The sequence below is a fragment of the Paramormyrops kingsleyae genome, chromosome 5 (assembly GCF_048594095.1).
Source record: "Paramormyrops kingsleyae isolate MSU_618 chromosome 5, PKINGS_0.4, whole genome shotgun sequence".
NCBI lineage: Eukaryota > Metazoa > Chordata > Actinopteri > Osteoglossiformes > Mormyridae > Paramormyrops > Paramormyrops kingsleyae.
Genome location: NC_132801.1, coordinates 30,621,468 through 30,635,854, shown reverse-complemented (window position 1 = coordinate 30,635,854; position 14,387 = coordinate 30,621,468). Strand labels below are relative to the sequence as shown.

At 46.0% G+C, this 14,387-nt stretch overlaps 1 protein-coding gene across 5 annotated transcripts in view; it reads right to left on the bottom strand.

Annotated features, from left to right (window-relative positions):
• The window catches only part of sdk1b (sidekick cell adhesion molecule 1b), a 302,231-nt gene that overhangs the window by 69,293 nt on the left and 218,551 nt on the right, over nucleotides 1-14,387 (bottom strand). For all 5 annotated transcript variants that reach the window (XM_023814919.2, XM_023814921.2, XM_072712548.1 and 2 more), the window contains 6 exons: nucleotides 11,132-11,323; nucleotides 9,094-9,210; nucleotides 8,344-8,511; nucleotides 7,715-7,817; nucleotides 7,436-7,609; nucleotides 3,044-3,180 (listed from right to left, as the gene is read on the bottom strand). In XM_023814919.2, coding sequence (XP_023670687.2) covers nucleotides 3,044-3,180; nucleotides 7,436-7,609; nucleotides 7,715-7,817; nucleotides 8,344-8,511; nucleotides 9,094-9,210; nucleotides 11,132-11,323 — 891 coding nt within the window. The remainder of the gene's footprint in view (nucleotides 1-3,043; nucleotides 3,181-7,435; nucleotides 7,610-7,714; nucleotides 7,818-8,343; nucleotides 8,512-9,093; nucleotides 9,211-11,131; nucleotides 11,324-14,387) is intronic.

The following is a 14,387-nucleotide window of genomic DNA, read 5'->3' as shown; positions in this document are numbered from 1 at the left end:
CTCCATGTGTCCTGATGACCAACGGCTACAAGCTCCTAAGCAGCTTAAGGTGGCAGATATATATATATATATACACAACTGCACAATCCGTTAATCTTATCCTCCCCCTAAGGCTTGGAAAATTACGTGCTGGATCTCTAGAATGCTTCTTTTACTTACACACAAACTCTCAGTGTTTCTCTTGTTATATCCGTCCGTCCATCCATCCATCCATCAATTTGGATGAAACTACTGTCTATCATACCTACAGTCATTAATGTACATTTGTTAGGTGCATGAATACGATAATAAAACTGATTCTGTTCCATGCTCCATAAGTGGCACATCATCACAATGTGTTATCTCTAAATGCAAAACATCAAAAAGGTAAAAACATATAAATAACAAACAAACAAACAACAAACAAAGCTTTTGCCACACCCTATGGGCGTAAGAGGGGACCATTAAGTCAGCTTGATGAACTTGCCGGTGGAGCGTAGGCTGTTATCTAGCCAACAAGCCCATATCTAGCCTAAAAATAACAAAATAAATAACGGTGTAATAAGAGGCACATGGGCGTTTCTGAGGTTGTCAGAGATCTATTTCCGCTCCCTCTGTTCCTCCTCAAATTCAGACACAGGTTTACTCCATCCATCCCTGAAGCTTCGTTTGAAGCTTACAGGAGGTCAGGCAATAAAGACAAATTCCAGGAGCGCCGCTTTCTTTCCGGAGACTGAGCCAATAAAACACGAGTATTTACCTGACAAGTTGGGCTTTATGTGTCACAACGTTAACAGAGCAGTTTTGCCAAAAGGATTCATTTGCACCAACACTAGGAGAAGCTTAAGTGCAGAAAACGGAAGAATAAAACATTTGTCATTAAACACGGCCTATGGAGAAAGTACTGAGAAAAGAATCAGAACGTTGCACATTCATCGAATAGGGGTTTTGGTGACACAAATGACAGAAAAAGGTGACTTTTATACAAGATGTGAATGTAATATTCTAGCGAGCACTGAAAATCTATTTGTACTGAGACTGAATACCATTTATAATAAGGACAGCACTGTAAATTCTACTTTGAAAGTGGGAATAAAATTAATAAATATACACTGTGCATGTAGGTCCCACTGTTACAGAAACAGAGACCATATTTCCATTGAACAGTGTTGCAACGGTCCTCATATTCTTCCTGGACTTTGATTTTGTGAAATTACTACATGATGAAAGCACATTTCTCTCTTTGGAAAGTCTTATTTCTGTTCACGCCCGAAGCTCTCAAACATAAGTTTGAAGCCTCAGTCACTATAATGCTCGCAAACTTAAAGGGGACACAATGAAATGTGTCGACTGCATAATTGTCCACTCCCACCAAATCGATATTTGCTGAAAGCACCTTTGACTGCAATTACAGCTACAAATCTTTTTAGGTAAGTCTCTACCAACTTTGTACACTGTCCCCTCCTCGTAGCACAGCCTCTCCCCCGACTCAGACAGACATGAGGCTCAATCGGGTTTATATTCGGACATTGACTGGCAATAGAAGTTCTCTCTCCCAGCAGTTTCCAACTGGGGGCCTCAGTGAGGAGCAAGGCGCCCGCACATTATTTCTGAAAAGCGTATAAAAAACACAACACTGCTAAAGCTAGCGCTGGCGATAATCTATAACTAGCTTTATGGCATATCGGTATTTTTTTTAAAAAAGATACAACACCACTTATATCAATATACTTTAAATAGGCAGTATAAAGAGGGCATTAGTAAATATTTTTAATAGAAACCTATAGTATTCGTCCCTTGTGCTAAACAGCACAGGAGTTTTTATTGTGACGTTACACAGAATTCACAGCTAAAACCAATTCATTGAGTTAGTGGCGTACTTCATTTAATTTTAAAACATTGAAAGAAATATCATAATTTGCAGTATTTGTTTTATGTTGTCGAAGGCTAACCCCTTAAAATGCATGTTTAGGATTTCAGCGCAAACACGGTTTCCTGGACACAGAGGGTCCTTGGATTGAAAGCTTGAGGACCACTGCTCTTTCCCATTCTTCAGCATCCAAGTTGAAGATTGTCTGCTTTGAATCATTCGCCAGCAGAGAGCTGTATTTTGAAACCCATTTGCAGCACAGGGTAAAGAAAGGGGCTTTTCTCCGGAATGTTCCTTGTGTATATTTCCCCCCTCCACTGCTTCCCAGTCCTGAGGAGACACACGCACAGAAGCCTGACAGTGACACATCACGCTTCACTGTGGGGACGCTGCCGTTTTTTTACAGCTCCCTTCCTGCCCGTCTGCCAAACAGGCTGGCAATGTGAACTGTTTTGGATGTTGGATACAGAAATGCAGATTAACTTCTTCCTCAGCCACTGAATTTCACACCCTTAAAGTGACCTTGCTTTACCAGAGCCCCGCTTAATGCTGGGAGACAGATCTTCTTATTGTGATACTATTAGAAACACTGTTATCGCAGACAGAAGTGTGACACACAGGATAAATGACTTTGTTAACTGGATATCTTCACAGACTTTCCTTTTTTTCAAAAGAAATGCCCTATCAATAATAACTGTTATTGAGTAAAACACTCGTACACTCTCATTCAACCTTTAAAATGTATTGTAAAACATCCCAACAATGACATTTTGCGTACTGAGCTGCCTACGTTTGCTGGTGTGTAAATAACAGCAAGCTGGTGCTATAGACCCTGAACCAGGAGAAAGGCCAGCCATAATATTCCCCATCCTGTTTAAAGTGTCCCTGTAAGGAACCCTGACGTGATCCTCTTAAGCTGTGAAAGACAGGAAGACCCAGCCAAGACCAGACAGAGCTGGTTCTGAGGACATGGCGAGTGGACAGGCCTCCGGGCCAAAACCATGAGGTCCGTCCGAACCAGGAAGCTCATCGGCAAAACCAAAGACATCCTGTGTCGCCCGGGGGTGCAGAAGTTTGGAGATGCTTGGTCTCGTAAGTTTGTGATATCGGAAAGTCTACGGTGATGCATTCAGTGGGAAGGAGGAGAGGCAGTCCGGCAAATTTCTGGAGAGTGGTCTCCATCCGGGCACTCACTGTTTTCAGAGAGCTCCACGATGTAGTGCAACAGTGGGCTGTTCCCGTCAAAGGGGCGCACCCACGTCAGGTCGACGGTCCGGCTGTCCGTGGCGTTCAGGTGAGCCTGCAGGTTTCGTGGGGAGTGAGGGAGCTCTCTGGGAAAAGACGAAGGGGGCAGACAGTGTAATAGGAGATAAACAGACTCAAATGTCCCGGGCCGGTGGAAATGCTGTCCAGTGAACCCAAACCCTTTTTGCCTAAATGTAAAAGTTGGTAAAGTGGATCAGAATCAATAGGAAGGGGTAGCTGTGTGCAGCGCTGTCCTTTAGTGTTAATTACTTCAGGCGAGGTTCACATCCCGTCAGGTCAACAAGCGTCTCAGCACCAAATGATCTATTTCCCCCCCAAACTGATGACATCACACCTTGCAGCAGGGGTTTAACCTCAAGACCCACATGATTCTATGGTCAGTAAGTCACATCCCAAATTTGCAGGCTTCGGGGTGGATTTATTTATTTTTCAAAACCATGCACTAAGGATGGGCCGGTCCACATGTTTTCAGTTCCGATCCAATTCCGAAACACATTACATATATATTATTAATATTGTTAATATTTTTAACTAGTAAATACAGATGAAAAATGTATGCCAAAAAATCTTTAATTAGGCTACTAGAAACAGTTCATTTGCTATATCCTCCAAGAGAGAATACACAAGTGGTGAATGCTTAAAATGCCCACTGGCAACAGTGTCACTCACACTTCACTGCAATAGCAGCCCCTCGTCTATCAGAAGCTGTAGCGAGTCCGCAAAACAGCTCAAGTTAGCGACTTCCAAACCATCCATTGCTTTTTAAATATTACTCGCGTTGTCTCACACAGTCGTGTGCACTTTGTTTAGTGGGATTTTCCACTAAATGCTACTTTTTACAAAGACTGCAAATCGCTGTGCTACTAGTTGCTGTAATAGTGCAAAATACTTCCAAATTGTTACCCTCTTATCTGATGTTCTTATGCTCCCCCTACTGCAAAGGGTACAGTATGCGCGTGACGTCACAGCAGGCCGAAGTCACTGCACTCACCCCACTGTGCAGTAAAATAACGGAGAGGCAGCGTTACTGTTCAGCTTGAATGCTGCAAAAAACATCTAAAATGGGAAAGAGCTGTCGTCCGATTGATTGTACAATCGGTTTATCATGAAATAGGAGCTATCTTTTTAGAGACTTCAAAAAATGAAATAAGTAAGTATCGGACGTGGATCGGTCACATGTGGCCGATACCCGATCCGTATAATAGGTTTGGATCGGCGCTGATACTGATCCGAATATCAGATCGGTGCATCTCTACACTCCACAACCCACAGACAACTGTCTGATGACATCCTTTTCTCCAGCAGTTGGGAAACACTGCTTTATGTCGTTTGTTCGTGAAAAGTTAAAGTCAGAACAACTTATGATCAGGATTCCACAGACAGCCAAAGCAGACAGGAAATTATATTTAGGAAAGCATCACAGTCTGCATCATTTACGGTAGAGTAACAGAGCAAACAAAATCAGCCCACAATCTCACTGACCAAACATACTAAAAAGTGTTTTTAATTACATGACGTTTGGTTTAGGATCTCTGCTGACAGAATATATATTTTAATATTTGCACTACTGAGAAATGTGTAACTTTAAAAAGAAGTTAAAAAGAAAACAGCCAAATTGGTAAAATAAAAAATCTAATTTACTGGCACAGCATTTTAACTCTAATACACATTTTCATATTTAATTTGAATAGTTTTAACTTGCCATATAAATATATTATAAGTGATTAATGCAATATCTACCTGTCTAAGCAATGTCTAACTCCTCAGAGATAAAGTTTAATTAAAAACTATGCTCTCCAACAGTAATTATTAATTTATGAAGCCGCTCTCTGGATATTGCAGAAATATTTTATTAAAAAGTGAGGAAGTTGCAGAGAATTAAAGTCCTCTTTGTCAAAAGGACTCATTGATTGACTGGGCTGCTTTCTGGGGTATGTTCTCCCAAAAGTAAAAGACTATAAACTAACTATCAAAAACACACAGACACAGGCACACTTTGTCCTTCCAAGGACAATTTTCAAACAGACAACCCTACATCCATCTTCCATAGGCACAGGGGCATAGCTAGCCTGTAGCCTATCCCAGGATGCACTGGGCACACAATGCCACACGCATGAACACATATGCCTTCTGGAAGACTTTCGCCAAACAGACAATCCTACATCCAGGGGAATAGGAAGGGGGGGATGTATTTCCCACAACATTTAATCTGGCTCCATTCCCCCCCCCCCTCAATAAATAGACATTTGAATTTAAATTATTAAGTTGTGTCCCCCCCAAAGTCAAACCTACGCCCTTGCCTACATCCCAGGTTTAATCCTATTACTTGTTTACCATCAATCGCTCCCTTAAAAAAAGGAGGGGGGGGAGATATTTTATACCACTTCATCCAGCTTTGTCTTCCTAGCCCCCCTCCCAATTAATTACGCTGTCTCTAGAAGATAGGAAACACATACGGGACGCCCTAATCGCATGATTTGGCCATTAAGGTGCATCATGTCATTGGCCGGCCAAGCCTGAGCTCGTTATTCAAGCAGATACAAATGAAATCAATAAGTAAACAGATGAAAACAAATCGGGCTACAGGGCATATTCTTCACATTACTGGCTCTCCACCAGAGCGCGCAGGTTGTGGGGGGGGGCATCCCGAGGGGACAGCCGTCCTGGCTTTGGGCCGCTTCCACGGGGTGGATGTAAGGGGTGACGGGAAGGGATCAGTTCCTCTGTCTCTCTCACGGGGCACATCTGTCCAGTGCCGAGTGTTAAAATGCAATTCTCAACCTTAAGACATTTATGCCGAATACAAAGCGGGGGAGATGGCTCTGCAGTTCATACAAAGAAGAGGTGATTACGCAACATGTTATATAACCCAAAAAGCTTTATTTATTTATTTTTGCTACGCTAAATTTTAAAACTTTAAATGCATTAACATGACACGTCAGATGCACAGCTAATAAGCTAATATTCACCAACGTTGGCTATCCATCCAGAGGTGCTGCTAACAATCTCTAATGTTAGCTACCCCTATAGACACGTAATTCACATTCTCCAACACCACCTACTTCAACTGACATAAGGCTAAAGTCCTTCAAAGCCAGCTACTCCTACAGACCAGGCTAATGTTCTCCAACATCAGCTACTCCTACACACAAGGTTAACATAATCCAAAGGCAGCTACTCCTACAGGCATGTGGCTAATGTTCTCCAACATCAGCTACTCCTACAGACCTAGCTAACATTCTCCAATGCTACCTACTCCAACAGACATGAGGCTAAGGTTCTCCAAAGCCAGCTACTTCTACAGGCACACAACTAACATTGTCCAATATCAGCTACTCCTACAGACATGAGATTCATGTTCTCCAAAGCCAGCTATTCCTACTGACCAGGCTAATGTTCTCCAACATCAGCTACTCTTACAGAGGCACAACTAATGGTCTTCAACATCAGCTACTCCTACAGACATACACCTATCCTCCAACATCAGCTACCTTTAAACACACAACTAAAGGTCTCCGACATCACTTTCTCTTACAGACACACAACTAACGTATTCCAACATAAGCTACTCCTACAGACATGAAGCTAATGTTCAATAAAACTGGCTACTCCTATAGACCTGCCTAACAGATACTCTCCCAGAGTTGCAGCTGAGTGTCACTGTGAGGACCCCCTTCTCCAAGTCAGCTACCCCACCGAATGCACAAGTAATATTTTCCAGAATCAGCGAATCCTCCAGATGAACATAAAAGAACGAGTCGTGCCAATAGGCACCGACTGGCATGCCCCAGAGCAACTGTAAGTTATCATAAATTAACTGGCACCTCAGAAGGAAAGTACAGCTCGCTAAAGAAATTCAATCAAGCTTTACTACCCACACTGGCCAGACTTAAACTGCTTCTTTGGTCCTTGGATATGGGGGCCAATTGAACTTGCAGTGAGAGGGTGTGGAGGGAGCACTGACACAAACAGCGTCCTCCACAACAGCGCGCATCACTGCCCCTTTAGGGAATTTGCTATATTGGCATGAAATAAAAGCGCCTCCCTGTTAACCCACAGATTACACATCCGCCAAAGAGCCGAGATGCAGTCTGAGGAAATATGGAAACAGGCGGGAACCTCCTGAAAGCGAGGACAGAGGTAATGGGGGAAGGGTGCTGCGTTCGGGGCCCAGTGGCCGTTCCGTGTAACGACTTAGATAAAAGTGCGGCATTCTGGTTCGGAGGAGGCGGGGCACGGGGAGTGGGAGAATGCGTGATGTGTGCAGCACAGCTTGGGTGGAAGCTAGACGCCGCCGCAGGACGAGTGTGCATCACTCACATGACCTCCAGACGGGCCGACTTGGAATCATTGCCAGCCTGCGAAAGGACCGTGCAGGTATAGTCGCCAATGTCTCCTGACCAGGTCTGGCTGATGTGCAGAGAGCCCTCCTTAAAGCTGACTCGGCCCCCGCCGGCCGGCCGGACCACAGCTCCATCCTTCTTCCACACATATCTGGGGAGGGCAAAGCAGCTCTAGTGGTTCAGGCTGGTTGGGGACCACCAAAAACTGCATGCAGAGGAATGCTCTGTAAATGACCAATGAGCATTTCCTTCCCACCTCATGGACACTCGTGGATCACTGGTGGCTCCACAGTCCAGCACAGCCGTGGTGCCCTTGATGACACGTTGGTCCTCCGGGGCTTGGGAGATGGAGGTGCGACCTGGAGAATCATGGGGGTAGACATCAGGGTGTGGGGGGGGGGGGAACCATCCTATCACTGAATATGAAAAAAAACCCTAGCTTCCTAAATTGCGGCTTTTAATGGTTCTCTGGAAACGTTCCAAGAGAGAAACTACAAGCGTGATAGACGTGCGTGGCCAAAAAACTGCGAAATACAGCTCCGGTAAAGAGAATGTATAATTCTACTGAAATGCCAGTGAGACATCAGTTGTCAGCATTAACTTTTTGGCCACTGAATTATTTATTCATTTGCACAACAAACAGCATTATTCAGATGTCTGCACGGGGCAGGCCGGCATAACCGACGCTCGGCCTGGACACACCGAGGATTCATCTCATTGTTTGTGAGAAAGCTGAGCACGTTAGAATGGAGGAAAAAAACGCAACAAAAGCAGCGGCGTCTCCATAAAAGAAGGAACGAGAAGAGCAGCTTCACAAAAGGCTTGTATCTGAGAAGCAGAGCAGCGTCTCAGCCTTTGAGCCCCCGGGACTCGTCACAGCCTTACTCCAGACGGTGAGAGAGGCGGTGGCGTTGATGGCGCCCTCCGAGTTGCCGGCGAGGCAGGTGTAGTTCCCCGCGTCCTGCAGGGAGACAGGCTCGATCTGCAGCCCCCCCGACTCCAGCAGGGCGAAGCGTGGGATCCGAACCGAGCCGCTGGCCAAAACCTGAGCACCTAGAAGAGAGGCAGAGGCAGAGTGTGAGGCGGCCATGACACGGACCCAGGCTGCGGTGGGTGTGTGCTGCCCCCGGTGGGGGTTCAGGGGAAGACATGCTACGGGGGCTTCACTAGTACACTGGGTCATTGCGCATACCAATATTTAATTATGTACTTTACAAGATAATGGTGATATATATAACACATAATTATGGATGAATTCCTCTGAAATACAAACATTGAAAAACATATATAATGTATATATAACCTATGGAAAAACTAACTGCTAATATTAAACATTTTATTACTGTAGATGAGCATGTATGATTGGAAATCTACAATTAACCAGGATAAAAACGTCCGTATAACCTATAACCGTATAACCGTATATTATTTTGCGCTTTCATAATTTCCCTGTGAAGGTAGAAGTGCTTAAAATACAAGCACAGTCCCACACACTTGAAGAAAAGCAGTGACCATATAAATCCCCAAATGGAAAGCGGTGCTGGCGGTGGGGGCCCGGCGGTGGGGGCCCGGCGGTGGGGGCCCGCCCAGCTGCGGCCTCGTAAAGCTGATCGGGGGTGAGCAGGTGGCTGTTACCTCTCCTCCAGGAGACGGCAGGTTTCGGAGCTCCGGAAACCTCGCAGCTGAACACGGCAGCGGCCCCGTCTGTCACCATGATGTCGGCGGGGCCCTTTGTGAAAGAAGGCGCTATACCTGAGGAATATAAAACAGGTTCAGGCTCACGCGGGGAGAGGAACACGTACAGAGCCAGAGTCCTTTTGGGTTTCCGTGCCATATAAAGGGTTATGCGATAAACCTGAAACCTTTAATCGAAATTAGCAAACTGCCTGCTCATTTTCCACTTGGAAACGAGACTGCTCTGCATAAAATGAACAAACAAATGTCACGTCTTCCCTTCAGGGGTATTTTTTTTTATAAATAACCTTCTGACAAAAGAGCACAGCTACTGAAAAAAGAGACGTGAAGGACAGGAATGGTTAGATGGATGAATGTGAGATTCGAGTTAAAGGATGCGTCTCTATCAAGGGAGTAATTATAGCTTTAACTACCAGACACCCTTATTCAAATCAAAGCAAACAGAGGTTATATGTACAGTTCATTGACAGGCACTGCCTGAGGCAGAAGCCATTGACTATATGACAAGATCATTTCATGCAGGTGGGGTAATGCAGATATAGCTGTGAACAGGGCCTGGGTGCAACTACAAGCTGATGTAAGACCTTCCAGATTTCTCTTACAGAGAGAAATACAAAGGGGCATGATATATGTCCAGGATGATGGACGGCCTGCAGTGTGCAGGACTGCGCGTACCGACTGATGCCCCAGCGATTTCAGTGCCCTGTGATCCGCATGGATCCCTCCGCAGTACAGATGTGAGGGTCTAAGGGTGCCAGGTGCTTAACGAGCACTTAACGTCGTGCTAAGAACCGGCTGGGGAGCACTCAGGATACAGTAATTAGATGAAGATACACACACACACAGACACACACGCCTGAAGCAGAACAGGGGTTTGAGAAGCAGTTTTTGACGGTCACTGCCACATGATTTGCTACATGATTTATTTATAATCTTAAAATATATCTAAGCCAGAAAATGAGGAGGCTGGGGAAACTTAGCATCACTCAGCGTTTTAATTATGCTAATCAATATAGCGTGCGGGACGGTACGATCAATAAGTCACAACAGAATACAAATCACGGCGAGACAAAAGATGGGCGAAGCATTTCTCAGAAGGGGAAGGAGCAGGAAAAAGTTGATGTGTCTCATTAGACGCGGCCGTTTCTCCGGGAATCATCTGCAGAATGAAAAACTACAAAAACGGCATTTAATAGGATTCGCACGGGACCCAACCAGAAATGATACACAGCGCTAGAGAGCAAACGTCTATTAAGCAGCACGTGGACAGAGATGCAGGCCGATTTGGCTAAGGGAAAATGAAACAGTGATTAAACCATTGTTTATCATTTTTTATTTTTTTTTTAGCGTCATGCGTTCCTGCAGGAAATTGAGAAGCTTTTTGCGGGAGAGTCACACGAGAGCAAACAAATATCCAGACTCAGTACTTTAGTTTGACCAGGGATTACAAATGATAGCTTCGTCAGTGCAGCTAAGTCTCTCTGGCCTGAAACAGCTGACTACTTTTCTATTTGTCGAACCCGAACAGAGCGGTTGACCCTTCTACTTGACCCATTGGTCAATACTTTGTGACTGTCCGCCCCCCCCCCCCTCCCCATTTATTTGTGCAATATGTGGATGCGGCCTCCCTCACCTCTGAAGAGAGGCCCTTCGACGACAAACTGCAGCGGGATCAAAGCCTTTGGTGAAATGCTTCAGTAATTACCTCAACAAAGTAAGGCCACAGCGGCACGTCTAGATACTCTACAATTAAATTTAACTGTATATTAATTGTATTCAATGTGACTGCTGAGCAGCAGGTGATAATACACATTGTATGATTTCTAAAGATTCCAATAATTCTTACAGATAGGAATGGGGTAGAAGTCACTAGTGGCTCTCCTTCTCGAAACTTCATAAAGGCTCGTATTCCGTCCCTGGAAACCAGTCTTATTAGACGCTTCAGAAACCCGGGGCTTAGTGTCGCAGATGAACTTACTTGTGACCACGAGGTTGGCGTGTGCCTGGGTCTCTCCGGCGGAGTTGCGGGCGAAGCACTGGAAGATGCCGGCGTCGTTGGGATGCAGCTTCCGCACCTGCAGGCCCGATCCCAGCACCTTATACCGAGGGTTGTTCAGCTTGCTCAGGGGCACGGAGTCCTTGTACCACTCCAGTTTGGGTGTGGGGACTCCTGTTGGCAGCCAGAGAGCCGCCGGCGGGGAACACACAGTCAGGGGCATGGGGAAATAATGGGACTGTGCATTAACAGCTAATTATAAAATAACCACATATTCAACATTTATCATTTACCAACTCAGTTCCAGTTAATCTGCAAAAAATGTAATGATCACAAATGAAATGCATCACTCCCTCCCTACACCATCCAAATGCGTATCCAGTACAGGGGGCCTGTAGGCTATATCAGGAAATACAGGGCACTAAGTTGGCATTTACCCTAGCCACGATGTTAGTAAGTCCCAAAGCTGGGGTACACCCTGTGCGGAGCATCACAGAGATGGGTTACACCCTGTGCGGGGCATCACAGAGATGGGGTACACCCTGTGCGGGGCATCACAGAGATGGGGTACACCCTGTGCGGGGCATCACAGAGATGGGTTACACCCTGTGCGGGGCATCACAGAGATGGGGTACACCCTGTGCGGGCATCACAGAGATGGGGTACACCCTGTGCGGGGCATCACAGAGATGGGGTACAGTCTGTGCGGGCATCACAGAGATGGGTTACACCCTGTGCGGGCATCACAGAGATGGGGTACACCCTGTGCGGGCATCACAGAGATGGGGTACACCCTGTGCGGAGCATCACAGAGATGGGGTACACCCTGTGCGGGCATCACAGAGATGGGTTACACCCTGTGCGGGGCATCACAGAGATGGGGTACACCCTGTGCGGGCATCACAGAGATGGGTTACACCCTGTGCGGGCATCACAGAGATGGGGTACACCCTGTGCGGAGCATCACAGAGATGGGGTACACCCTGTGCGGGGCATCACAGATATGGGGTACACCCTGTGCGGGCATCACAGAGATGGGGTACACCCTGTGCGGGGCATCACAGATTTGGGGTACACCCTGTGCGGGGCATCACAGAGATGGGGTACACCCTGTGCGGGGCATCACAGAGATGGGGTACACCCTGTGCGGGCATCACAGAGATGGGGTACAGCCTATGCGGGCATCACAGAGATGGGGTACACCCTGTGCGGAGCATCACAGAGATGGGGTACACCCTGTGTGAGGCATCACAGATTTGGGGTACACCCTGTGCGGGCATCACAGAGATGGGGTACAGCCTGTGCGGGGCATCACAGAGATAGGTTACACCCTGTGCGGGCATCACAGGGATGGGGTACACCCTGTGCGGAGCATCACAGAGATGGGGTACACCCTGTGCGAGGCATCACAGATTTGGGGTACAGCCTGTGCAGGGCATCACAGAGTTGGGGTACAGCCTGTGCGGGACATCACAGAGTTGGGGTACAGCCTGTGCAGGGCATCACAGAGTTGGGGTACAGCCTGTGCGGGGTATCACAGAGTTGGGGTACAGCCTAGCCATCATTTCAGGAGATCGTAAGAGAGTCAAATGCACACAGTCTTGACCCACACAAGCACACGTTATGGGGCAATTTCAGAGATGCCAATTCATGTGTTTTTCTAAAAACAAAGTATCCAGAAGGAACCAGTACAACACATGAAGAACCTGCAAGCTACACAGAGAGAGAGTGTGGGTGGGATTCAAACCGCCAACGCTGGAGATATAAAACTACAGTGCTACCCACAGAGGCACTGTGCAACCCGACAGACCAAACACACACGCGGGTATGTTTCTACACACACGTATTCAGGTATTACATAACACTGCACACATTATTCTAACTCATCATACTTTGATGACAATACATCTTGTGGTTTCTGGTGGACAAGTTGCCCAATCTTAGCAAACACCACACAGAGCTGTTATCGCTGAATGTTTCATGCGGCTGAATATGTAGGAAGTAATTACTACAGGAACTCAGCGTGTTAAGAAATAGCAGAAACGCCTCCAGCCGTATGTTTAGGTGAAACTACAAGGGGATATAAATTCTCTTATAATAAATAAGTGCTGCTCATCCCCGGTCGCCTAACCTAAATACAGTGTGGTGACAAAGCACACCATGACACCATGACACCATGACACCATGACAACACGTTGGGATATAGTGATACGTCTCCCCAAACACAATATGACATAAAAGCTGCAGATAGAGAAAGTTTAAGTCACTTCAGTTCTTTAAATGAACTCATTACTGACACAATTGTAACATGACATAACTGGATCTTATTACTCATTTATAAGTAATATCACACACACACACACACACACACACACACACACACACAGGATCGTAATTACATCTTTGTGGGGACTCTCCATTCATTTCTGGAACACTCTAATCCCAATATGACGACCTTAACCCCTACCGAGCCCTAACCTTAACCTTAACCATAACTAACCAAACAAAATAGGACACTTTTGGCATTTTTAGTTTCTTGCCTGCATTCACAGATCTTTGAGGGGACCTGAAAAATGGTCCCCACAACGTCAAAATAACAGGTTTTTATCATATTGCGGGGGACATTTGGCGCCAGGGAGGCTGCTTCTCCGCTACGGCTTTGTGGCACTCGGCAGACCCGGTCATTTCGTATGCCTTCCCCCTCGTCGTTTCCTCTCACCGTGGCTTAGAAGAAGCACCTCTCGATACAAAGCAATCGAGAAATCAATCTGCGGACATCCCGAGGCTTCTCACATTTAATTAAAAAGGCTCCGTGCCTGATTACCAAGGAGGTTCACACCAATTCACATGCTGAGAAAAAGAAAATATAAAATACAAGCTAACAAATGCGGACGGCAGATTGTCGGTAATAAGCTGTTTGACTGGGGATACATTCTGCTTATATTATGATGCAACATAAACGAGAGGGACACAGGACTAAATTACCATGTGCCAGGTCTCTGACATCATTAGGCATTATTAAAGGACACGGGAGGAATGTTTTCTTCTTTCAGATCCATTTTCACCCAGCTGCTCTCTGTGGCTATACAGTGTGAGACACGTAGAAAGATATAACCCCTGACCAGCCCCAGCTGAAAGCTGATTGGCCCTCTGAGTGCCCCCTAACCTGTCACTCACCGACTGAAAACCAATCATTGGCTTATGATAAAACCGGCCCCTCTGTATGGATTACATCACA